Below are 25,519 nucleotides of genomic sequence, written 5' to 3' on the forward strand. Positions count from 1 at the left end.
AAGACGTCTGTGCTTCTGGATCATGTTTAGATACGGCTTCTTCTTTGAACTATAGAGTTTTAGCTGGCAACGGCGGATGGCACGGTGAATTGTGTTCACAGATAATGTTCTCTGGAAATATTCCTGAGCCCATTTTGTGATTTCCAATACAGAAGCATGCCTGTATGCGATGCAGTGCCGTCTAAGGGCCCGAAGATCACGGGCACCCAGTATGGTTTTCCGGCCTTGACCCTTATGCACAGAGATTCTTCCAGATTCTCTGAATCTTTTGATGATATTATGCACTGTAGATGATGATATGTTCAAACTCTTTGCAGTTTTACATTGTCAAACTCCTTTCTGATATTGCTCCACTATTTGTCGGCGCAGAATTAGGGGGATTGGTAATCCTCTTCCCATCTTTACTTCTGAGAGCCGCTGCCACTCCAAGATGCTCTTTTTATACCCAGTCATGTTAATGATCTATTGCCACTTGACCTAATGAGTTGCAGTTTGGTCCTCCAGCTGTTCCTTTTTTGTACCTTTAAGTTTTCCAGCCTCTTATTGCCCCTGTCCCAACTTTTTTGAAATGTGTTGCTGTCATGAAATTTCAAATGAGCCAATATTTGGCATGAAATTTCAAAATGTCTCACTTTCGACATTTGATATGTTGTCTATGTTCTATTGTGAATACAATATCAGTTTTTGAGATTTGTAAATTATTGCATTCCGTTTTTATTTACAATTTGTACTTTGTCCCAACTTTTTTGGAATCGGGGTTGTAGCTCTGGAGGAGTGGCAACATTGGCTGGAGGGGGCGACCCACCCATTTACCATCTTTACAGACCGTAAGAACCTGGAACACCTCAAGACAGCCAAAAAGTTGAATCCCCACCAAGCACGCTGGACCCTATTTTTCACTCAATTCCATTTCACCATTGCTTACAGACCTGGCTCCAACAACACAACAGCTGATGCACTATACCAAGGTTACCCCCCCCTTTTGCCCAAGCACAGGACTCAGAACTGATTATACCCTCTGCTTGCTTCATAAATATACTCACCTGGGACATAGACTGTAAGCTGGCTCAAATCCCACCTCACCACCTTCCAGAAGACTTCCAGAACCCCCCCCCCCCCCCCCCCCCCCCCCCACACACACACACACACACACACAAACCAGGTGACAGAGTATGGCTATCTACCAGAAACATCCAAGTCCCTCAAACTTGTCAGAAACTCACTACTAAGTACATTGGACCCTTCCAAATATCTCAAAGAATCAATGATGTCATGGACAAACTCGACCTTCCCCAGCACTGCTGCCTCTCATCCACATTTCATGTATTGTCTGAAACCCACCATACCTGGTCCTCTAGCCGACAATCTAACCTTCAATCCACCTCCCGCACCAATCATTCTGGATAGGCAACCGGCCTACACAGTCCACAACATCCTCAACTCTCACCACAGAAAAGGTACAGTTGAATATCTCGTAGAGTGGGAGGGCTACAGTCTAGAAGAATGCAGTTGGGTCCCCTCAAAGGACATCTTAGATCCCCTGCTCATCCAAAACTACCACGCTAACCACCCCGACAAGCCAGCCCCTTGCCTCAGGGATCAGCCCAGGAAAAGAATCGCTCCTGAAGTGAGCTCCTCAGGGGGTTCTGTTACCTCAACTCACACCCAAGACTCCATTTTCCATAATGCACAGCAAGTCATCCAATCTTCAGAATTCTGAACAACTACTCTCACCTGGCTTTCATTACTGTGGCATTGCAATCATGCTATTTATTGACTCTCTTCACACACAGTGCGGAGTATTGCTCAGTACACTCCTGTCTGACCCTACTGAGCCATTTGTTTTGATTATTACTCTGATTACTCACCCCCTCCACTTCGTGCTTTGGATTCTGCTTTTGTCTCTGTCTTCACCAGTCTGTTCATGCCTCATATGACCTCTGCCTGTCTCTGGATTCTGCCTACCATGTTTGGATTTGTTCACCAGCCTGCCTTCAGTAAGAACTCACTTTGCAGTTGCATCCTACTGTCACCTGCATAACTCTATTTACATAAGATCGATGGATTTTTATCCAGTGCTTATTTTTAACTTGCTTTTCAAAAAAATAACGTGGGATTATTTACTAACACGTTTTACGAAAGATATTCACAACAGTTTCATATAAAAGTAGTTAAAACAGTTTTATTAATCCACTAGCTTGCTGGAAAAGTGACGGTTTCTGTTACGTAAGGGCAGGAGACGGATGTATGTGCAATAAGAGTTTTATTGAAAACATGCTAGCAACCAGATTCAAAACATATAGAAAGGCAGAGTCAAAAAACAGGCAGGAGTTGAGCAAAGCACAGACAGACTATCAGAGGTCACACAATACTCAAAGTCCAAAAACAAACAGGGTCAAAACCAGAAAAGTGATTTAAAATACAAGGCTTGGTAATGTCAGACGCAGGATACAGAGTGTATACTACGCAAAGTCTGTGTGTTACTGAGAGTCCTCACATGTATGCACTGTAATTGTGCTCTAATCAGAAACAGGTGCATGGTAATTAGTCCTAATGGTGCTGTGCATAGTCTGCGGCTGCAAACTCCTATTATTCTATTCAGGTTGATTATGTGCCCTTGCAAATATTTTGCTCATACACTCATCAGGAGCTCCGCTTAAATATCTGTATTAATTCATCAACACATATTACTTTGTACTCACTTGATATCTGTTACAAAAAATACATTAAGACAAAGTACATCAGTAAAAAAAATACAATTTGAGAAAAAAAAATAGATTTATGAAATTAAAATGATATGTCTGTCTAAAATGTGTTAAATCAACCAATACAGTGATCATTATCTACTCTCCAAGTCTCACTAATGAGGCCTTACAGTTAAATTACCAGATGGAAATATCAAGTTCTAACCTGGATTTGGTCACTCAGATCCTCTATCTGCTGGATGTAATTCTGCCTAAGTTTGTGAATCTTCTCCTGCTGTTCCTGCTTGAATGTGTTAATCTTCTCTTGCTCCTCTTGTATGACTTTGTTAAACTTCTCCCGTTCCTCCTGCCTGACTTTGTTAATCTTCTCCTGCTCCTCTTGCTTGAATTTGTTAATTTTCTCCTGCTGCTCCTGCATGATTTTTTTAAACTTCTCCTGCTCCTCCTGCCTGACTTTATTAATCTTCTCTTGCTCCTCCTGCTTGAATTTGATAATATTTTCCTGCTCCTCCTGCTTGACTTTCTGACTGTTCTCCTGGTTCTCCTGTATGATTTTGATAAACGTCTCCTGCTCCTCCTGCATGACTTTTTTAAACTTCTCCCGCTCCTCCTGCATGACTTTTTTAAACTTCTCCCACTCCTCCTGCCTAACTTTGTGAATCTTCTCCTGCTCCTCCTGCTTGAATTTGTTAATCTTCTCCCGCTCCTCCTGCTTGACTTCCTTGATTTTCTCCTGCATGATGCTGTTAAAATTCTCCTGCTCCTCCTGCTTGACTTTGTGAATCTTCTCCTGGTTCTCCTGCATGACTTTTATAAATTTCTCCTGCTCCTCCTGCATGACTTTTTTAAACTTCTCCCACTCCTCCTGCCTAACTTGATTAAGCTTCTCCTGCTCCTCCTGCTTGACTTTGTTGATCGTCTCCTGCTTCTCCTGGATGACTTTGTTAAACTTCTCCTGCTCCTCCTGCATGACTTTTTTAAATTTCTCCTGCTCCTCCTGCCTAACTTTCTTAATCATCTCCTGCTCCTCCTGCTTGAATTTGTTAATCTTCTCCTGCTCCTCCTGTTTGAGTTTGTTGATCTTCTCCTGCATGACTTTTTCAAACTTCTCCTGCTCCTCCTGCCTAACTTTCTTAATCTTCTCCTGCTCCTCCTGCTTGAATTTGTTAATCTTCTCCTGCTCCTCCTGTTTGAGTTTGTTGATCTTCTCCTGCATGACTTTGTTAAACATCTCCTGTTCTTCCTGCATGACTCTTTTTAACTTCTCCTGCTCCTCCTGCCTAACTTTGTTTATCGTCTCCTGCTCCTCCTGCTTGAATTTGTTAATCTTCTCCTGCATGACTTTTTCAAACTTCTCCTGCTCCTCCTGCCTAACTTTGTTTATCTTCTCCCGTTCCTCCTGCATGACTTCGTCAATCTGCTCCTCGTTCAGCAAGTTCACCTGGGTGTAAGTCTCGAGTCTACTCTGGTCCTGGATGGTGACAGAAGATTAATTTTTTTTTTAAAGATTTTTTTGGGGGCTTTTTTCACCTTTATTGGATAGGACAGTGTAGAGACAGGACAGGAAATGAGTGGGAGAGAGACGGGGAGGGATCGGGAAATGACCTCGGGTCGGAATCGAACCCGGGTCCCCGGATTTATGGTATGGCACCTTAGCCACGATGCCCCCAGAAGATTAATATTAAAAAATATATAAGAGGCTACACTTCAAATCAAAGCTTTCAAATAATTATTTGCCTCTGGATTGAACTAGGGACCCTGGAGCTGTGAGGCAGCAATGTTACCCAATGCAGCACTGTAAAAGGTATTACTATAAGAGAAACATCATTCAAAGAATATATAGTTCAATTTCAAAGAATATTGTAATTTTACATGGTCATTTTTACCTTCTCCTCCAGATACGTCTTGGTACAAAGGTCCTCCTCAGGATAACTTGTTTCTTTCACCATGCTCAACTTGCATCCCTTCTGGTCAGTGATCGTCCAGATGATCAGGGAGCCGTCTTCTGAGGCAGTCAGCAGATACTGATCATCAGGTGTGACGACCATCTGTGCACATGATGAAAGAAAAAATGGATGATTGGAGAGATTGGAAAAGTTAATTAAAAGCAACAAGATAAGATATAACCGTCATGAGCTAAATAAATCACTCAGTCCGAAGGAAGCTCATACAGCCAAGGAAATAACTGACTCATTGTTCTTCTTTGGCCATTACTTTATAATATCTGGATGCTTCTTTGGTCATTATTTCTTACAATGCATCATGACACAAAAAGAACACTCACGTACTTTGGTGATGGGAGCAGAATGCGCCTGATACTCTGTCAAGGATTTCTCCTCTTCTAACGGGTACTGCAGGACTCTGACAGTACCAATAGCAGTTCCAATGAAGATTGCTTGGCAGGAATGAGTCATGCAGATAGATGTGTAGGCCATGTCATCGGAGACTATTTCCCATAGGATCTAAATTCAAACAAAAATGTGTACAAATCAAGTAATTCTGTCCATACACAGATAGAGAATTAATCACTTTAGCTACCCGCTGGATTCAATATTTGTTTAATGCAAAAATATCGCATCTATATTACTTTCTACAAACTGCAACGCCTGCTAGTGGGCAGAAAACATTATATAATACAGAAAATGCAGGACATACTTCATGTTATTCAGTACAATATGTGGCTTTAAAACTAGGACCTTGAACTTTGCGAGTGTGTGCAGTATAGCCTTTGTTCATGATGTGTTGTGCAGTTGACCTGCTGTAATTGTCACTTTATCCACCTTTCTCAGAGTCAAATATTCATATAATGTATTTTTTTTAACTTGCCTGTCCAGCTCGGAACTCATTTATTATGAAACTGCTGGCTACACCAAAGACGGTCCCAGTGTTGGGTGAGAATATCATATCTGTGAAGATATGTGTTTCCTGCAGGTTCTGAGACTCGCAGGTACCAGTCACAGTGTTCCACACATATACAAAACCATCCAATGAACATGACATTAGACTATGGTCATCTTTGCTCCACTTCACAGACAGCACCTGAAGGGTCAGAGCAGGGTATTTGAGTCATGGATATTTATAATGGTCTTAATTATTTTTCAAAAATTTTTTCTTTAGACATTTAAAAAGATATATGTGCAACTTTTTTAAATTGTTTTTAAATCCATGTAGTGTCATCTGATTTGAGATACAGAGGAAGCAATTTTTCAAAAATTTAGTACAGACACTTTTTTTTTTCTTCTTCAGAATATAACTCAAAACTCCTGCCAGGTGAGCTCACATTAGTTGCAAACATAATATGTGAAAATCCATGCACGTCTAATATTTGTCGTGTATAGCAGGATTTAGTGACACACATTTCCATATATGAGCTCAAGTACACACCTTCTCAAAACAGGACCTGTGTTTCTGAAATGTACTGACCTCGCTCATGTTGCCATCCAGTTCCAATATTTCACCTGTTCTGATGTTGCAAATGTTTATCAGGTTGTTGCTGACAGCAGCGAAGACAGTGCCATCATGGTTGAACTCACACTGTGCACACATAGAAAATGAACACTCCTTTATTTTATTTTAAAAAGTACTGCATTTCATTTTGTTTTAATTGTGCGCCCCTCCTATTCCTTCAGATAATAACACTTAAGTGTAAACATCGAATAATTATTATATTAGTACTATCCTCTATGTATGCTTTAATTTCAGCCTTACCATATTATGAGACCTTATTTGGTGGAATTAATTGCTAACACACTTGTGGGTGTGTGTATATGTGTACAGACACAAAGAATATAAACACCTGTAAAATCTACTGTAAAATGGAAGCCATTGTGGTTGAATAGGGGACAGATGCAGCAGAAGCAAAGACAACAGAGAACCTACGTAGTACTCGGTGCAATATGTATACTGCTCCTACTTATTCAGGTGACACTGGGCATACCTAACAACCTGCGTTTTCTTCCCCCCCCCCCCCCCCCCCCCCCCACCCCACCCCAAATCTGTCCCTCTGAGTTACATGGAGTCAACAGGAAATCTTTTGGTGGAGAGGGTGGAGACCTCGACTGGCTATCATAGCCTGCAGGGAATCGTCCGTCAGACTTCTGTCGCATGTCCCAGACCCGGTGAAATGTAACTGAATTGTCTTGGCCAGCCCTAAGGGTCCCATCTGCATCTCATCATTGCTGAGGAGTGTGCTCTCATCACCCAATCAAGCATCCAGCCAGAGCAGGTCATGATATATTTTTTACCATATTAACATGCCATTGTTGTGTGTTATGCCTGATGTCAAGACTCTCGTCTCTGTGAGCCCACCACACAGACTTAATACTTGTCATTTTTAGGGCATACCTAACGTGTTTTCTTCCCCTCCCCCAATCTGTTCCTCTGAGTTACATGTTGGTCCTGAGATTGAGATGCTGGCCTCTTCTGCCCCTCGGGCCTGCTTGGTCCATCCTGGTGCCCTGTGTCTGGTCGGAGTTTTATCGCATCGCTCCTGTGAAGGACGGCCCCATGAGGATAGTTGAGGGTTATACCTGGAGGATGCTCTGAACTCTTACAGTAATGCTTTTATGGCTGAGGACTACAGTTGTCTTGCTAACTTTAGGACTGCAGTTATCATGAACAGTTTTGCACTCAAGTTTCCATCAATGAAGAGCTATAACATCAACGAAACTGTCCTCATGTTAAAACTGTTAATATTATAGTCAGGCTGTCTGTTGTTGCCCAAATGAGGATGGGTTCCCTTTTGAGTCTGGTTCCTCTCGAGGTTTCTTCCTCATGTCGTCTGAGAGAGTTTTTCCTTGCCACCGTCGCCACAGGCTTGCTCATTGGGGATAGATTAGGGATAAAATTAGCTCGTTTTAAGTCGCTAAATTTCTGTAAAGCCGCTTTGCGACAATGTTTATTGTTAAAAGCGCTATACAAATAAACTTGACTTGACTTGACTACGTATGCTGTAAGAATCATCTATGGCAGGGGTTTTCAAAGTGTGGGAGAGTCAGCGCCCCTCAGAGAGCAAATAAACAACAGCGCCCCCCTTACAATTTTTGTTGTTGCTATACTTAATGTTCCATTCGTATTTAAAAAAATGGTTGTTGTACACATTTTTATTTTTTTTCTTTTACACATTTTAAACATCTGTGCTTTTTTAAAACATCTTTTTTTTACACATTTTAAACATCTGTGCTTTTTTTAAAAAACATCTTGTTTTACACATTTTAAACATCTCATAGCATCATTAGCTAGCACCTCTTGGCATACAACACACTGTGGCAGTGGAGCATCTTCAGATCCAGTCCATGAAAATCCAAACTTTAAATAATCGTGGTCATACTTCCTTCTTTTTTTTGCTAGGCCCAGACTCTGTCTCCTCACTCACGGTAGCTTTAGGTACTAAAAATCGATCCATTTTGTCTCTGGCAAAGGCTAGCTGAAGTTTGCTAAATATCCGCAATAGTAACTTATTCTGGTTTATTTTTCCTCACGTTGCGCCCCCCCTGAAGAACTCTGGTGCCCCCTAGGGGAGGCGCGCCCCACACTTTGAAAAGCCCTGATCTATGGCATTTACTGTGACCACCATTTTAGATTTTTCACATTACTGCTTGTCACATTACCCAACTTGCAAAGAATCATAAAATCTCACTCCAAATGTCCCTTGTTGCTCTGTCTCAGTGTTGTGCACTTGCATAGAAAATGTTATGCCATGTTTATGGCAGCAGGTTACTGAGTACCCACCATCTTGCAGTTGTGTATGTTGAACTCTTTGACAATGCAGAATTCATCAACCAACAGATTCATGAGGCAGACTTTATCAGAGAAGCCCATCAGTATGGAAAGACCATCTGAGTGCAATGAGATGCAGTTCAGCACTTCAGGAAACTGCTTATACAGTTCCAGAGAACTGCAAGAAAAAACATGACACCACTATACAATTAGAAAACTGTCACAGGAAATTAGAAGTGTGGACATTTTGGTACCCATGTCTAATAATGCTATGATGGTTTTGGAATAGACACATGGAGTACCAGGTATACAATGCCTGGCCAAAATATATGATTATATTTGACAGTTCCCAGCCACAACATCAAATTGAGATTGTGATTTTCTAGACAGATGATGAAAATAAGAAGAAATAAAAATATTTATTTTCTATAAAAAGCTGACACTTTATCCCTAACTAAGGAACTTATTTTCCTTTTTTGTCTCGTGCTTGTAATCACTGTCGATGACACTGAGTTTGAGAAAAGTGCTATGCCAATAAAACATTAACAGCTCCTACTTGGTCATGTAGTTCCAGATGCACACAGAGTTGTCTGACGAGCAGGTGGCGAAGAGGGGTTTGGATGAGCAGGTGGACAGATCGGTGATGCTCCCCAAGTAAACAAACTGAGACAGGACCTCGAAGTTGGCCTGCTTACTCTGGAAAAGTAAGCAATGGAGTCAGTACGGTGAATTTCATTACAGCAGAATGGACACTTCTTTTTGGGATGTCCTTTTTACACAAGTATAGCATGGTGTAAATGGCTTTATTTATTGCTGTATAATCAGCACACCCTTTGTTGCCCTGTTACCTGGCTATTCTCGATTGAGGCAAGGCTGATGTGGTAGATTTGGCCTTGGCGTGTGCTTATGACCAGCATCTCCTCTGATGGACTCAGGCACATTGCTGTAATCTCCAGCTGCTCTGGCTGATTGCTGCAAGGGTCCTGAGGAATCTGCAGATCAGAAGGACACAGTTCTTAGCGATTATTTACATTCATGCTCAGGTACCTTCTTCAGCAATGTTGAAGCTTCTTCTGCCAAATGTTAAATATGAATGCACTCACTCTTATTTCTTTGGTCTTCATGTAGTCGTGCTCCTCATTTTTCTCATAAAGATAAACTATCCCTGCACCGGCTGCACAGGCAAAGCCTTTAGAGTATGGCATGATGGCAGTGATATGGGGCTGTGGATCTAAAGGTGAAGCGGTCACATCTGAGTCGCTCTCCATCATTCTCCTGTTGAGAGAGAATATGGAACATGGAGAATCAGCAAAAATCCAATAAAAATTATACTGTCGCATGATATAAGCTTTATAATTTCAAAATAGAACAAGAGGATGTTACAGAGGTTCTCTGCATCTGTCTATTGCTACCTCGTAGTAGGGCTCCTCAGCTTTTTCCAGTGTCCATCCTTCATCAGCAGCAGTTTTCCTGATTCTGTCCCTGAGATGATGCAATCCTCAGCCATCCATGCATGGGACACAATGTTTTCTTGGTCCATGCTAAATGAGCTGGTCTTATTCAGGGAGTTGTTCTCCAATTTGAAACTACTGAAAACATATTTTCCGCTTACACAAATCTGCGTGTTGTCCTTTGGATTAAAGCTGACCTAGGATTGAGAAAAGACGACACTCAAAATAAACACTTTCACTTAAAACACACAACTCTGAAACTATTATTGTGTCCAAGGCCACAAAAAAGGGACATCAGAAGCACCCTATTTGGCTCAACACACTGTCAGAGTGCGCAGGAACACATACCTTAATGTCATGAATTACAAAACTAGCTCCAATGAAATATGAACAATGGTCTTGTTCAAGGAAGCACAGCAGGATATTACAGGTTAGACTAATTATCATCTTCACTGTAAACATATAATTAAATAATACATGTGGCTTCAAACTCTGCTTTAGCTATATGCTGCCATTTAATATCACTAATCTTTTTTTAAATTTTTTCTACAAATAATTTTCCAGTATCCTCTTCATTTTTTATCGTACTTTAGCTTTCCTTTTTTGTACTTTCCACTTTCACTTTCCTTTTTCCATTTTTTTCTCTCTTTTTTTGGAAGAACGCCGAGACCAGAAGCTTTCTTTTTTTCTCCTCCTGTGTAAAGACCATAAGCGGAGGCCATCCACATCGGATCTGCTTTAATATCAACAGATCTTCAATTAAGGTACGTGAATCCTTTCATCATGGCACACCTTCAGCCTGTTCAGTGTGCTGAGTGCAGGATGTTTAGTCATTCTTCCTCCGTCGCTAGTGATAGCTTTATTTGTGATAAGTGCAGATTAGTTAGCTCTCTGATGGAGAAGATTATAGTGTTGGAAGCGTGTATCAAGACTTTAGAGAAGGTCAGTGAGAATGAGAACAGTGTACTTTCTGTAGGGGAAAGTCTGGATGCCCTAGGTGGAGTTAGTAATCCCCAACTCCGGCATTAGAGCCCTTACAGCATGGTCAAATGGGTGACGACTTGGCAGCATAAGCGTAGAGCCAAAGCTACCACTGAGGCTCGCCCACGGGAGCACCACTCCTCTCCGTGTCACGTGTTGAACAGGTTTGCTCTCCTTAGTGATGCACCCACTGAGAAACCTGAAAGAGCTCTGGTTATAGGGGACTCTATCATACGGCACGTGAAATTAGCTCAGCCTTTAAGGGCACCAGCAGCTTTAGTCAGGTGTATACCGGGAGCCAGGGTGCCGGGCATAGCAGGTAATCTTAGGGTCCTAGGCAAGCACAGGTTCTCAAAGATAGTTATCCATGCAGGAGCTAATGATATACGCCTTTGTCAGTCTGAGGTTACCAAGAGTAACTTTGTAGAGGTGTTTAAATTAGCGAAGGCGATGTCCGATGCTGTAGTATGCTCTGGCCCCATCCCAATGCGGTGTGGCGATGTAGCTTACAGCAGGTTATGAACGCTGAACTACTGGTTGTCCAGGTGGTGCGCTGAAAACAGCATGGGCTTTATAGGTAATTGGGCTAATTTTGAGGGCACTGCTGGCCTGTTAGTGTGGGACAGTATCCATCCCACTCGGGAAGGTGCTGCTCTCATTTTCTGCAGCATAGGTCATAGTCTCAGAACAGGCCTAGTTAATTTCTGACAATCCAGAGCCAAGGCCAGGGAGCAGACAAACAGGCTAAACCGACTGTCTGCTAGCTGCACAGAGTCATCACTCAGGGTCCACTACATCGAGACTGTGTCTGTTCCCCAAGCTCAACAAAAAAGTAGAAATATTCAGAGGGTTTGTTCTAGTAACCTAATCGATATAAAATTAGATCATACTGACTGTACAGCTGGGTGGCATGGTGGTGTAGTGGTTAGCGCTGTTGCCTCACAGCAAGAAGGTCCGGGTTCGATCCCCGTGGCCGGCGAGGGCCTTTCTGTGCGGAGTTTGCATGTTCTCCCAGTGTCCGCGTGGGTTTCCTCCGGGTGCTCCGGTTTCCCCCAAAGACATGCAGGTTAGGTTAACTAGTGACTCTAAATTAACCGTAGGTGTGAATGTGAGTATGAATGGTTGTCTGTGTCTATGTGTCAGCCCTGTGATGACCTGGCGACTTGTCCAGGGTGTACCCCGCCTTCGTCCGTAGTCAGCTGGGATAGGCTCCAGCTTGCCTGCGACCCTGTAGAACAGGATAAAGCGGCTAGAGATAATGAGATGAGATGAGATGAGATGACTGTACAGCCGCTGCCAGCACCTTTTATCTAAAGGTGGGGCTATTAAATATCAGATCTCTTACATCTAAAGCGCTAATGGTTAATGAACTTATTACTGATCAGGAGTTTAATGTACTGTGTTTAACAGAAACATGGATTAAGCCAAATGAATATATAGCATTAAATGAAGCGAGTCCTCCTGGATACAGTTACAGTATATACACTAGCGTTGTCTAACTGGCAGAGGAGGAGGCGTCGTGGTTATTTATAATGATTATCTAGGTGTAACACAAAAACCTGGTTATAAATTTAATACATTTGAAGTTCATACTAATATAATGTATGTAGCCTCGAAAAATAGGCCTACCCAGTTAATTCCGTTACTTATCATTTACAGGCCCCCGGGGCCATATTTGGAGTTTCTTTCTGAATTTGCAGATTTTATCTCAGATCTGGTTATTTCCTTAGACAAAGCTTTAATTGTCGGAGATTTTAATATTCACTTCGATAACCCAGAAGACCCTTTGAAAACAGCGTTTGTGCCCATTTTAGATTCAGTAGGGATTAATCAGAATGTCATAGGACCGACCCATAATGGTGGTCACACCCTTGATCTAATACTAACATTCGGGTTAAACGTAGAAAATATAGTCATACTTCCACAGTCTGAAGTTATCTCAGATCATTATCTCATCTCATTTAAAATATGTCTGAGTAATAATATATGCACCTCACCACGCTACTGTATTAAATGTACATTCATGTCAACTACTGCACAGAGCTTTATAAATGATCTCCCAGAGTTATCAACTTTGATTGGGTTACTGTCAGCCCCTGCAGAACTTGATCAGGCAACTGAATGCTTAGAGTCAATGTTCTGCCATACTTTAGATAATTTAGCTCCACTTAAATGGAAAATGGTCAGAAACAAAAAATTAGCACCCTGGTATAATGATGACACTCACACAGACCACTTGAAAATTGGAATGTAAATGACGTCAAACAAAATTGGTAGTGTTCAAATTGGCGTGGAAGGAGAGCTTCCTGGAGTATAGAAAAGCTCTTAGTGCTGCTAGATTAACATATCTCTCCTCCCTAATAGAAGATAACAAAAATAATCCTAGATTCCTATTTAATACTGTAGCAAAATTAACCAGGAATAAGTCCACTATAAGCACATGCACACCTGTAGTATGTAGTAGCAACGACTTCATGAATTTTTTTAATGACAAAATTGAGAATATCGGACAAAAAATTCAAACTACTAATTTAAGGTCAGACAATGTAAGTGACCCTGTAGTTAACAATATAACTGTATCAGATCAACAATTAGAATGTTTTACTCCCCTTAGAGAAACTGAATTACTTTCATTAATCTACGCATCAAAAGCCTCAACTTGTGTACTAGATCCCTTACCTACACATCTATTCAAACAGATAATACCTGAAGTAATTGAACCGCTTCTACAACCCCGATTCCAAAAAAGTTGGGACAAAGTACAAATTGTAAATAAAAATGGAATGCAATAATTTACAAATCTCAAAAACTGATATTGTATTCACAATAGAACATAGACAACATATCAAATGTCGAAAGTGAGACATTTTGAAATTTCATGCCAAATATTGGCTCATTTGAAAGTTCATGACAGCAACACATCTCAAAAAAGTTGGGACAGGGGCAATAAGAGGCTGGAAAAGTTAAAGGTACAAAAAAGGAACAGCTGGAGGACCAAATTGCAACTCATTAGGTCAATTGGCAATAGGTCATTAACATGACTGGGTATAAAAAGAGCATCTTGGAGTGGCAGCGGCTCTCAGAAGTAAAGAAGGGAAGAGGATCACCAATCCCCCTAATTCTGCGCCGACAAATAGTGGAGCAATATCAGAAAGGAGTTCGATAGTGTAAAATTGCAAAGAGTTTGAACATATCACCATCTACAGTGCATAATATCATCAAAAGATTCAGAGAATCTGGAAGAATCTCTGTGCATAAGGGTCAAGGCCGGAAAACCATACTGGGTGCCCGTGATCTTCGGGCCCTTAGACGGCACTGCATCACATACAGGCATGCTTCTGTATTGGAAATCACAAAATGGGCTCAGGAATATTTCCAGAGAACATTATCTGTGAACACAATTCACTATACCATCCGCCGTTGCCAGCTAAAACTCTATAGTTCAAAGAAGAAGCCGTATCTAAACATGATCCAGAAGCACAGACGTCTTCTCTGGGCCAAGGCTCATTTAAAATGGACTGTGGCAAAGTGGAAAACTGTTCTGTGGTCAGACGAATCAAAATTTGAAGTTCTTTATGGAAATCAGGGACGCCGTGTCATTCGGACTAAAGAGGAGAAGGACGACCCGAGTTGTTATCAGCGCTCAGTTCAGAAGCCTGCATCTCTGATGGTATGGGGTTGCATTAGTGTGTGTGGCATGGGCAGCTTACACATCTGGAAAGACACCGTCAATGCTGAAAGGTATATCCAGGTTCTAGAGCAACATGTGCTCCCATCCAGACGACGTCTCTTTCAGGGAAGACCTTGCATTTTCCAACATGACAATGCCAAACCACATACTGCATCAATTACAGCATCATGGCTGCATAGAAGAAGGGTCGGGGTACTGAACTGGCCAGCCTGCAGTCCAGATCTTTCACCCATAGAAAACATTTGGCGCATCATAAAACGGAAGATACGACAAAAAAGACCTAAGACAGTTGAGCAACTAGAATCCTACATTAGACAAGAATGGGTTAACATTTCTATCCCTAAACTTGGGCAACTTGTCTCCTCAGTCCCCAGATGTTTACAGACTGTTGTAAAGAGAAAAGGGGATGTCTCACAGTGGTAAACATGGCCTTGTCCCAACTTTTTTGAGATGTGGTGTTGTCATGAAATTTAAAATCACCTAATTTTTCTCTTTAAATTATACATTTTCTCAGTTTAAACATTTGATATGTCATCTATGTTCTAACAGCCAGCCGCTGTGTCTGGGGATCAGGTCGTCGAGGCCCCTGCCTTCGACTGCCACCCAATCCACACTGCACCAATCCCCTACTGCTACCTCTGTGGGTGGTGAACCCACAGGAGGTCGGGCCCACGTCACCTCTTTGGGCTGAGCCCGGCCGGGCCCCATGGGCAAAGGCCCGGCCACCAAGCGCTCGCATATGAGCCCCAACCCCGGGCCTGGCTCCAGGGTGGGGCCCCGGCTGCGTCATACCGGGCGACGTCACGGTCCTTGCTTTTTTCTCCATAGGGGTTTTTGGTGAACTGCTCTTGGTCTGGCCTGTCACCTAGGACCTGTCTGCCTTGGGAAACCCTGACAGGGGTATAATGCCCCCGACAACATAGCTCCTAGGATCATTCAAGCACACAAACCCCTCCACCACAATAAGGTGGCAGTTCTAGGAGGGGACTCCTGAGGCAGCTGACCTCCGGGACTCCTGAGGCAGCTGACGGGTATCGGCGGGCCAGGCGTGCTGCAGCTCGGGCAGTTGTGGAGGCAAAAACTCGGAACTGGGAGGAGTTCGGGGAGGCCATGGAGAAGGACTATCGATCGGCCTCGAAGAAATTCTGGCAAACCGTCCGGCGCCTCAGGAGGGGGAAGCAGTACTCTGCCAACACTGTTTACAGTGCAGGTGGGGAGCTGTTGACCTCGACTGGGGACATTGTCGGGCGGTGGAAGGAATACTTTGAGGATCTCCTCAATCCCACCGTCATGTCTTCCACTGAGGAGACTGAGGCTGATGACTCAGAGGTGGACTCGTCCATTACCCAAGCCAAAGTCACTGAGGTGGTTTGCAAGCTCCTCGGTGGCAAGGCACCGGGCGTGGATGAGATCCGCCCTGAGTATCTCAAGTCTCTGGATGTTGTGGGGCTGTCTTGGTTGACACGCCTCTGCAACATCGCGTGGCGGTCGGGGACAGTGCCTCTGGAGTGGCAGACTGGGGTGGTGGTCCCTCTTTTTAAGAAAGGGGACCGGAGAGTGTGCTCCAATTATAGGGGAATCATACTTCTCAGCCTCCCAGGGAAAGTTTACTCCAGGGTACTGGAGAGGAGAATTTGACCAATAGTCAAACCTCGGATCCAGGAGGAACAATGCGGTTTTCGTCCTGGTCACGGAACACTGGACCAGCTCTATACCCTTCATAGGGTGCTTGAGGGTTCATGGGAGTTTGCCCAACCAGTCCACATGTGCTTTGTGGATCTGGAGAAGGCATTCGACCGTGTCCCCTGTGGTATTCTGTGGGGGGTGCTTCGGGAGTATGGGGTTCGGGGCTCTTTGCTAAGGGCTGTCCGGTCCCTGTACGAATGGAGCAGGAGTCTGGTTCGCATTGCCGGCAGTAAGTCAGACCTGTTCCCAGTGCATGTTGGACTCCGGCAGGGCTGCCCTTTGTCACTGGTTCTGTTCATAATTTTTATGGACAGAATTTCTAGGCGCAGCCAGGGGCCGTAAGGAATCCTGTTTGGGAACCACAGGATTTCATCTCTGCTTTTTGCGGATGATGTTGTCCTGTTGGCTTCTTCAAACCAGGACCTTCAGCATGCACTGGGGCGGTTTGCAGTCGAGTGTGAAGCGGCTGGGATGAGAATCAGCACCTCCAAGTCCGAGGCCATGGTTCTCGACCGGAAAAGGGTGGCTTGCCCTCTCCAGGTTGGTGGAGAAGTCCTGCCTCAAGTGGAGGAGTGTAAGTATCTCGGGATCTTGTTCACGAGTGAGGGAAGGATGGAGCGTGAGATCGACAGGCGGATCGGTGCAGCCTCCGCAGTGATGCGGTTGCTTTACCGGTCCGTCGTGGTGAAGAAGGAGCTGAGCCAAAAGGCGAAGCTCTCAATTTACCGGTCGATCTACGTTCCGACTCTCACCTATGGTCATGAGCTTTGGGTAGTGACAGAAAGAACAAGATCGCGGATACAAGCGGCCGAAATGAGTTTCCTTCGCAGGGTGGCTGGGCGCTCCCTTAGAGATGGGGTGAGAAGCACAGTCACTCGGGAGGAGCTCGGAGTAGAGCCACTGCTCCTCCACATCGAGAGGAATCAGCTGAGGTGGCTCGGGCATCTTTTTCAGATGCCTCCTGGACGCCTCCCTGGGGAGGTGTTCCAGGCATGTCCCCCCGGGAGGAGGCCCCAGGGAAGACCCAGGACACGCTGGAGGGACTATGTCTCTCGGCTGGCCTGGGAACGCCTCGGTGTTCTTCCCGAGGAGCTGGCCGAGGTGTCTGGGGAAAGGGAAGTTTGGGCTTCCATGCTTAGACTGCTGCCTCCGCGACCCAGTCCCGGATAAGCAGAAGAAGACGAGATCTATGTTTTATTCTGAATAAAATATGGAATTTTGAAACTTCCACATCATTGCATTCCGTTTTTACTTACAATTTCTACTTTGTCCCAACTTTTTTGCAATCGGGGTTGTAAAAAATAAGAAATTCTTCTCTTACGATTGGCTATGTACCCAAATCCTTTAAACTAGCAGTTATCAAACCCCTGATTAAAAAACCTGACCTTGATCCCTGTCAGGCTTATTGGCAAACCTCCCCTTTATCTCCAAGATCATTGAAAAAGCTGTGGCACAGCAGTTATGTTTATATTTACATAGGAATAACATCCATGAAATGTATCAGTCAGGATTTAGACCTCATCATAGCACAGAGACAGCACTGGTTAAAGTAGTAAATGACCTCCTGTTGGCGTCTGATCAGGGCTGTGTCTCGCTGCTTGTGTTGCTTGACCTTAGTGCAGCATTTGATACCATTGATCATTCCATTCTTCTGGATAGACTAGAAAATGTTGTGGGAGTTAAGGGAACGGCCCTCTCCTGGCTCAGTTCTTATTTAACTGATCGCTATCAGTATGTTGATGTAAATGGTGATTTTTCTAGACATACTGAGGTAAAGTTTGGTGTTCCACAAGGTTCTGTCTTGGGTCCACTGCTTTTTTCTTTATATACGTTACCTCTGGGTGATATTATTCGTAAGCATGGTATTAGTTTCCACTGTTATGCTGATGACACACAGTTGTATGTTTCTGCAAAACCTGATGAGAGACACCAGCTTAATAGAATTGAGGAATGTGTGAAGGACATTAGACACTGGATGCTTATTAACTTCCTTCTGCTTAACTCTGACAAGACTGAAGTACTTGTACTAGGACCACATGCAGCTAGAAGTAAGTTTTCTGATTACACAGTAACTCTGGATTGCCTTTCTGTTTCTTCACGTGCAGCAGTAAAAGACCTCGGAGTGATTATTGATGCCAGTCTTTCATTTGAAACTCACATTGATAACATCACCCGGATAGCTTTCTTTCATCTAAGACATATTGCTAAGATAAGAAATTTAATGTCACTACATGACGTGGAAAAACTTGTTCAGGCTTTCGTTACCTCCAGGTTGGGTTATTGTAATGCCTTACTGTCTGGATGTTCCAATAAGTGCATAAACAAGCTCCAGTTAGTTCAAAATGCAGCAGCAAGAGTCCTTACTAGAACTAGAAAATATGACCACATCACGCCTGTCTTATCCACACTGCATTGGCTCCCAATCAAATTTTGTATTGATTATAAAATACTACTATTAACCTTTAAAGCACTGAATGGTCTCGCACCACAGTACCTGAGTGAACTTCTGGTCCTCTATGACCCGCCACGCCTACTTAGATCAAAAGGTGCAGGCTATCTGCTGGTACCTCGTATAGTGAAGGCTACATCAGGGGGCAGAGCCTTTTCTTATAAAGCCCCACAGTTATGGAACAGCCTTCCAAGTAATGTTCAGGAATCAGACACAGTCTCAGCTTTTAAGTCTAGGCTGAAAACATATCTGTTTAGTCAAGCCTTTTGTTAATGGTGTTTATGAGGTAAAGGTGTAGATCTGGAGGGTCCTCAGACATAGAGTGTTTTGGTAAACTGGGATGTATGGATGCTGTCAGCCCCCCACTCGCTTGCTCACTCGAGTTTGTTGACGGTGTAGTGGCTGGCTGCTTTATGTCCCAGGGCTCCCTCATGCCTGTGTTACCTTCTGGCTCTCCCCTTTTAGTTATGCTGTTATAGTTAGTTGCCGGAGTCCCTGCTTTTACTCAGTGCAATATGTATACTGCTCCTACTTATTCAGGTGACATTGGGCATACCTAACAACCTGTGTTTTCTCCCCCCCCCCCAAATCTGTCCCTCTGAGTTACATGTCGGGCCTGGGATCGAGATGCTGACCTCTTCTGTTCCTCGGACCTGCCTGATCCATCCTGGTGCCATGTCTGGTTGGAGTCTCATCGCATCGCTCCTGTGGAGGACGGCCCCATGTGGACAGTTGAAAGTCACACCTGGAGGATGCTCTGGATTCTTACAGTAATGCTTTTATGGCTGAGGACTACAGATGACTTGCTAACTCTAGGACTGCAGTTGTCATGAACAGTTTTGCACTCAAGTTTCCATCAATGAAGAGTTTATAACATCAACGAAACTGACTTCATGTTAAAACTGTTAATGTTATAGTCATGTTGTCTGTTGTTGCCCAAATGAGGATGGGTTCCCTTTTGAGTCTGGTTCCTCTCGAGGTTTCTTCCTCATGTCGTCTGAGGGAGTTTTTCCTTGCCACCGTCGTCACAGGCTTGCTCATTGGGGATAGATTAGCGATAAAATTAGCTCATGTTTTAAGTCGTTCAAATTCTGTAAAGTTGGTTTGCGACAATGTTTATTATTAAAAGTGCTATACAAATAAACTTGACTTTACTTGAATATCTGTCTCAAAACAAATGTTCTTAAAAGTATTAAAAGCAAACGAAGCAGGTTAGTGCATGGACCAGCATTCCAAACAGGTTCCTGGAATAGGCTCCAGATCCACCACGATTCTGACCAGGATAAATCAGTTACTGATGATGAATGAATGAGGGTGGACCAGATAGTGTAGTACGTTCATGACTATGAGTTAAACCTTTTCCTTTGCTGTACACAACAGCAACTAATGACTGAATGGTTCAAAATTATAAACTTGCATTTTTAGATTCTGGATAGTTCTATGCATGTTTTAGGTGGAGAAAGATCAGTATTCAGCTACAAGGCAGAATTTTTACCTGACTGACAAAGCCAGTCCTTGTGATCTTCACTGTGGCAATGACCTCATTCGTCTTCCACTCCCAGTAGAAGAGGGTCCATTCGGGTCCTCCAGATTGGCACAGCAGGTACTTGGAGTCAGAAGAAAAAGCCATGCAGACAACCTCATGGATGCTAATGTTACCGCCTGTCAGCACCTCTCTCTGGAAGCACTGTTTTTCTTCTATGTCATGGACAGTGATGATACCTTGTTCTCGGCAATCCGACACAGCCATGTAGCGTAGGTCAGGGCTAATAGCCAGTGACCGTATGCCCTCTTGGTATGGCACTGCACCTGTGGGATAACATTTGGGTGTGAGAAATATACCTTCGATGTACAACCCTGATTCCAAAAATGTTGGGACAAAGTACAAATTGTAAATAAAAATGGAATGCTATGATGTGGAAGTTTCAAAATTCTATATTTTATTCAGAATAGAACATAGATGGCATATCAAATGTTTAAACTGAGAAAATGTATCATTTAAAGAGAAAAATTAGGTGATTTTAAATTTCATGACAACAACACATCTCAAAAAAGTTGGGACAAGGCCATGTTTACCACTGTGAGACATCCCCTTTACTCTTTACAACAGTCTGTAAAGTCTGGGGACTGAGGAGACAAGTTGCTCAAGTTTAGGGATAGGAATGTTAACCCATTCTTGTCTAATGTAGGATTCTAGTTGCTCAACTGTCTTAGGTCTTTTTTGTCGTATCTTCCGTTTTATGATGCACCAAGTGTTTTCTATGGGTGAAAGATCTGGACTGCAGGCTGGCCTGTTCAGTACCCGGACTCTTCTTCTACACAGCCATGATGCTGTAATTGATGCAGTATGTGGTTTGGCATTGTCATGTTGGAAAATGCAAGGTCTTCCCTGAAAGAGACGTCGTCTGGATGGGAGCACATGTTGCTCTAGAACCTGGATATACCTTTCAGCATTGATGGTGTCTTTCCAGATGTGTAAGCTGCCCATGCCACACGCACTAATGCAACCCCATACCATCAGAGATGCAGGCTTCTGAACTGAGCGCTGATAACAACTTGGGTCGTCCTTCTCCTCTTTAGTCCGAATGACACGGCGTCCCTGATTTCCATAAAGAACTTCAAATTTTGATTCGTCTGACCACAGAACAGTTTTACACTTTGCCACAGTCCATTTTAAATGAGCCTTGGCCCAGAGAAGACGTCTGTGCTTCTGGATCATGTTTAGATACGGCTTCTTCTTTGAACTATAGAGTTTTAGCTGGCAACGGCGGATGGCACGGTGAATTGTGTTCACAGATAATGTTCTCTGGAAATATTCCTGAGCCCATTTTGTGATTTCCAATACAGAAGCATGCCTGTATGTGATGCAGTGCCGTCTAAGGGCCCGAAGATCACGGGCACCCAGTATGGTTTTCAGGCCTTGACCCTTACGCACAGAGATTCTTCCAGATTCTCTGAATCTTTTGATGATATTATGCACTGTCGATGATGATGATATGTTCAAACTCTTTGCAATTTTACACTGTCGAACTCCTTTCTGATATTGCTCCACTATTTGTCAGCACAGAATTAGGGGGATTGGTGATCCTCTTCCCATCTTTACTTCTGAGAGCCGCTGCCACTCCAAGATGCTCTTTTTATACCCAGTCATGTTAATGACCTATTGCCAATTGACCTAATGAGTTGCAATTTGGTCCTCCAGCTGTTCCTTTTTTGTACCTTTAACTTTTCCAGCCTCTTATTGCCCCTGTCCCAACTTTTTTGAGATGTGCTGCTGTCATGAAATTTCAAATGAGCCAATATTTGCATGAAATTTCAAAATGTCTCATTTTCGACATTTGATAAGTTGTCTATGTTCTATTGTGAATACAATATCAGTTTTTGAGATTTGTAAATTATTGCATTCCGTTTTTATTTACAATTTGTACTTTGTCCCAACTTTTTTGGAATCGGGGTTGTATTTACCACGTAATATCTAAAGGACCTGACTTGTTAATTTGCAGCTCCTGTACAAAAATAAAGAAGCACACTTCAGACAGCAAACATCTGGTGACTGAATAAAGTGAAGAACTGCAGAAATGTTATTTTTGACCAGTAGTGTGAAGGTCAGCAAGAAGCCTGAATGTTTTGTATTGAAAAGCTCCAAAGTCTGCAAAAACACTACAAAAGAGACCGTCAATGAAGTCATAGCTCACTCCGGCACTGTCTAGTCCAGAAGGAACGATCTAAAGTGGGCCACCTTGCGCAATAAATGCTGCAAGCTATATACACTATATACAAGCTATATACACTCTAGGAATACCTACCTAGTATAGGTAGGTATCTAGGAATACCTACCTTCTTTCTTTGCCAGAAAGAATCCAAAACAGTGAGGAATTGACTGAGAAGAAGCAATTTTTGTTGAACTGCTCATTAAGGCTTAATTAGTCCATAACTTCATTAATAATTGTAATTTGGCAAATCTGGTTAGAAGTTATATGTACCCTAGGTAACCCTACCCTCATGGCAGAAAGAATCAAAATCGGTGAAGAGTTGAGGGAGAAGAAGCGATTCGTGTGGAAACTGCTCGTTAGGGTTTAATTACTCCATATCTTCATTATTAATTGCAATTATGCAAATTTGGGTAGAAGCTATATGCACCCCAGGCAGACCTACCTTCCTGCCAAAAAGAATAAAAATTGGTGCTCGCCTTCTTAATGTGCTTGAGATCAAACAGTAAATAGTAAATAATAAAAATGACAGTAAATAGCCCTATTGCACAACTGTAGTTTGCCATATTATGCCAAGGCCCACTCAACTAAGTAAAGAGAAACGGCAGTTCATCGTTACTTTAAGACATGAAGTGACTTTTAATGAATAAAAATAAGGAAAAACATTGAATTAGAATGTGTTTCCAAACTTTTGACTGGTACTGTAATTGTACATTAACAACACTGCTGTGCTTTTGAGGTTTAGTGTACATTCTACTTTGGAGAAAAAATGTATCGCTGTAGTATCCAGGGTCATGCAAGTTCACACTTAATAAGAGCTAAATGAACCAGTTCACATTCATTTTGTCTAAATTTTTTAATGAGATGCTCTGAATCCAAACTGAAATGTTTGCTCAGCAATTAAAATAGCACATTTCAGTTGGCCACATGAGCGTCATCTACCATTAGAAAGCTCTTGGAATCTACTTTCTTGATTGATACACAAATCAGTACTGTCACGACCAGTGCATCGGCGCGCATTGCCATAAGACAACACTGGTCAAGACAAGGAAAGCATGAGAAACTCAAGATGGTCACGTAATAATTTACCAACGCATTTACCAAGACACTGTAAAACATTTTATTTCATATCACAATATGAAAGCTTAATTTTTGCCTATTACCCCTACTTCTGGTGCATGAACATTGCTCCTTCTCACCAGAGTCAACGAAACTCACGTTCACTAGTTGCAAACAGTTCAGTTCACTGTTCACCAAAAATATGAATAATGCTCATTTAACGCCTTCATCCACAACATTGTCAGTATCTATTCAAGTCTCTTGTGAATTGGTTGAATGCTTAGGTTGTTTTAAAAAGGTCATGTAGAACATGAAGCTCTCAGCAGGCTTACCTCGAATAAACTCAGTCACTTGCTGTAGATGGATGTTGTAATGCACACAATTGTTTCCGCTTGGGAAAACGATGGTTTGCTCATCTGAAAAAAACAAGCAGTTTCTTGCTTCTCGGTGCAAACTAAAAATATGGCGAGGTTCCACTATAACTTTCTGAGACATTGTAAAATCAGTCTGAAATGAGAAACAGACAACATTAGTTATTTAGGTAACTTTGATTCTATAAAACCTAGATAAAAGTCAGGTGCTTTGAGAATCACCTGTTTCTCCCCCAATAATGTCATGAAGTGACAGATGACAGATGAAGTGAAGCTTCAAATAATAAGTAAATATATATTTTTCTATAGGATATACATCTGCTCGTTTGACACGTGAGACCAGCAGTCTGAGGAAAACAAATCTAGCACTAGGGTATGTTTCAGCTACCAGCTTCAAATTTTATTGCCATTAAAATCACCTCTGTTTCAACAAAGAGATTTTGGGGAATATGTTATTCTCAAATTATCTCACAAAAATCAGGTATATACCGGCTTTCATGGGCCTTTTATATCTTCTGGGTGACTCAGAAATACTTCTACTTTGTAATGATGTATGATAGCTCATACTTGTGGTAAAATTTGAAGAACTAGAAACAGTTTGACCAACAGACACAAAGACACAAAATGAGAAATTTGTATGTAATCTGTAGACAATGCCATTAAATAGTTCCAAAGTTTTCATTGAGAATGGAAATATCTGCTTTAAACATCTGATATACTGTGATAGGTAATACTGAAAGTGATTATAGCGCATATTAATGACAGATTTCTTTGTAACAACCCTTTCAGTATTGGTAATTTTTTTTTCCATCCCACAGTGTCTGTCTGTAACAAGACACACAGCTCCTCATTAGTACTTCGTAGTAAAGATTCAAATGGTTAGATTAATAAAATCATCTCACAATGCGTATCTGTAATGAATGAAAACTGCTGCAATCAGACTGCTATTTATTTTGCATCTGATTATGATATATTTTCCAATCCTATAAATGTAGTTTTTCTTGAGTCAACTAAAAACAATATGTTAAAGCAGAAAATAGGTGCATTTATCATGAAATAAAAGTTGCATTGAAGTGCAACTGAGGCAAATGTCCAGACTATTTATCAGAAAGTATGAAACAAACTGGTCATCAGTAATGAGGCAATGCAAAGTCATAGAAGTTCTGGGTGATTAATCAAATTTTATTTTCAGTTACAATTCTGAAAGCAAATCATTCGACTCTCAATTCTCAAATTTCTGGAATCATTTGAATCGATTCATTTTGGAATTAACTCCCAGCCCTACTTTGTGGTTAAGGAGCCATAATTTAAACTGGGACCCTTGAGCACATCCTAAGCAGCTGCACCAAGGCACTGGGAGAAGGTCGCTATCGTTGGAGACACGACCAGGTCCTTAAATCCATCGCCGAGGCAATCAGCAAGGGGATCAGTGATGGCAGGCATGCCAACACCACAGCCAGAACTATCCAGTTCATGAAGGCAGGAGAGCAGCTAAAGAACAGACCCAAGAACTGCCTAGGAGGTCTGCTTTCCACAGCGCGAGACTGGGTGATGTCAGTCGACATAGAAAGGCAGCTGAAGATTCCAGCTCACATCACCCAGACCTCACTGAGACCAGACATCATCTTGGTGTCAAATGCCACAAGACAGCTGATACTCTTGGAGCTGACCATGCCCTGGGAAGAGAGGATGGAGGAG

The 25,519-nt window shown here is 42.6% G+C and overlaps 1 protein-coding gene across 1 annotated transcript in view; it reads right to left on the bottom strand.

Moving 5' to 3' along the window:
- Positions 1 to 23,945, bottom strand: part of LOC132869117 (cilia- and flagella-associated protein 57-like) — a 65,667-nt gene extending 41,722 nt beyond the window's left edge. The window contains exons 1-13 of the mRNA XM_060902467.1: positions 23,783 to 23,945; positions 20,177 to 20,490; positions 9,835 to 10,071; positions 9,527 to 9,643; positions 9,272 to 9,415; positions 8,980 to 9,119; positions 8,436 to 8,601; positions 6,129 to 6,239; positions 5,532 to 5,744; positions 4,994 to 5,167; positions 4,592 to 4,753; positions 4,114 to 4,176; positions 2,911 to 3,006 (exon numbers count right to left, since the gene is read on the bottom strand). Coding sequence (XP_060758450.1) covers positions 2,911 to 3,006; positions 4,114 to 4,176; positions 4,592 to 4,753; positions 4,994 to 5,167; positions 5,532 to 5,744; positions 6,129 to 6,239; positions 8,436 to 8,601; positions 8,980 to 9,119; positions 9,272 to 9,415; positions 9,527 to 9,643; positions 9,835 to 10,071; positions 20,177 to 20,490; positions 23,783 to 23,945 — 2,100 coding nt within the window. The remainder of the gene's footprint in view (positions 1 to 2,910; positions 3,007 to 4,113; positions 4,177 to 4,591; positions 4,754 to 4,993; positions 5,168 to 5,531; positions 5,745 to 6,128; positions 6,240 to 8,435; positions 8,602 to 8,979; positions 9,120 to 9,271; positions 9,416 to 9,526; positions 9,644 to 9,834; positions 10,072 to 20,176; positions 20,491 to 23,782) is intronic.
- Positions 23,946 to 25,519: the final 1,574 nt, after the last annotated feature.

Source organism: Neoarius graeffei, chromosome 2 (assembly GCF_027579695.1).
Source record: "Neoarius graeffei isolate fNeoGra1 chromosome 2, fNeoGra1.pri, whole genome shotgun sequence".
NCBI lineage: Eukaryota > Metazoa > Chordata > Actinopteri > Siluriformes > Ariidae > Neoarius > Neoarius graeffei.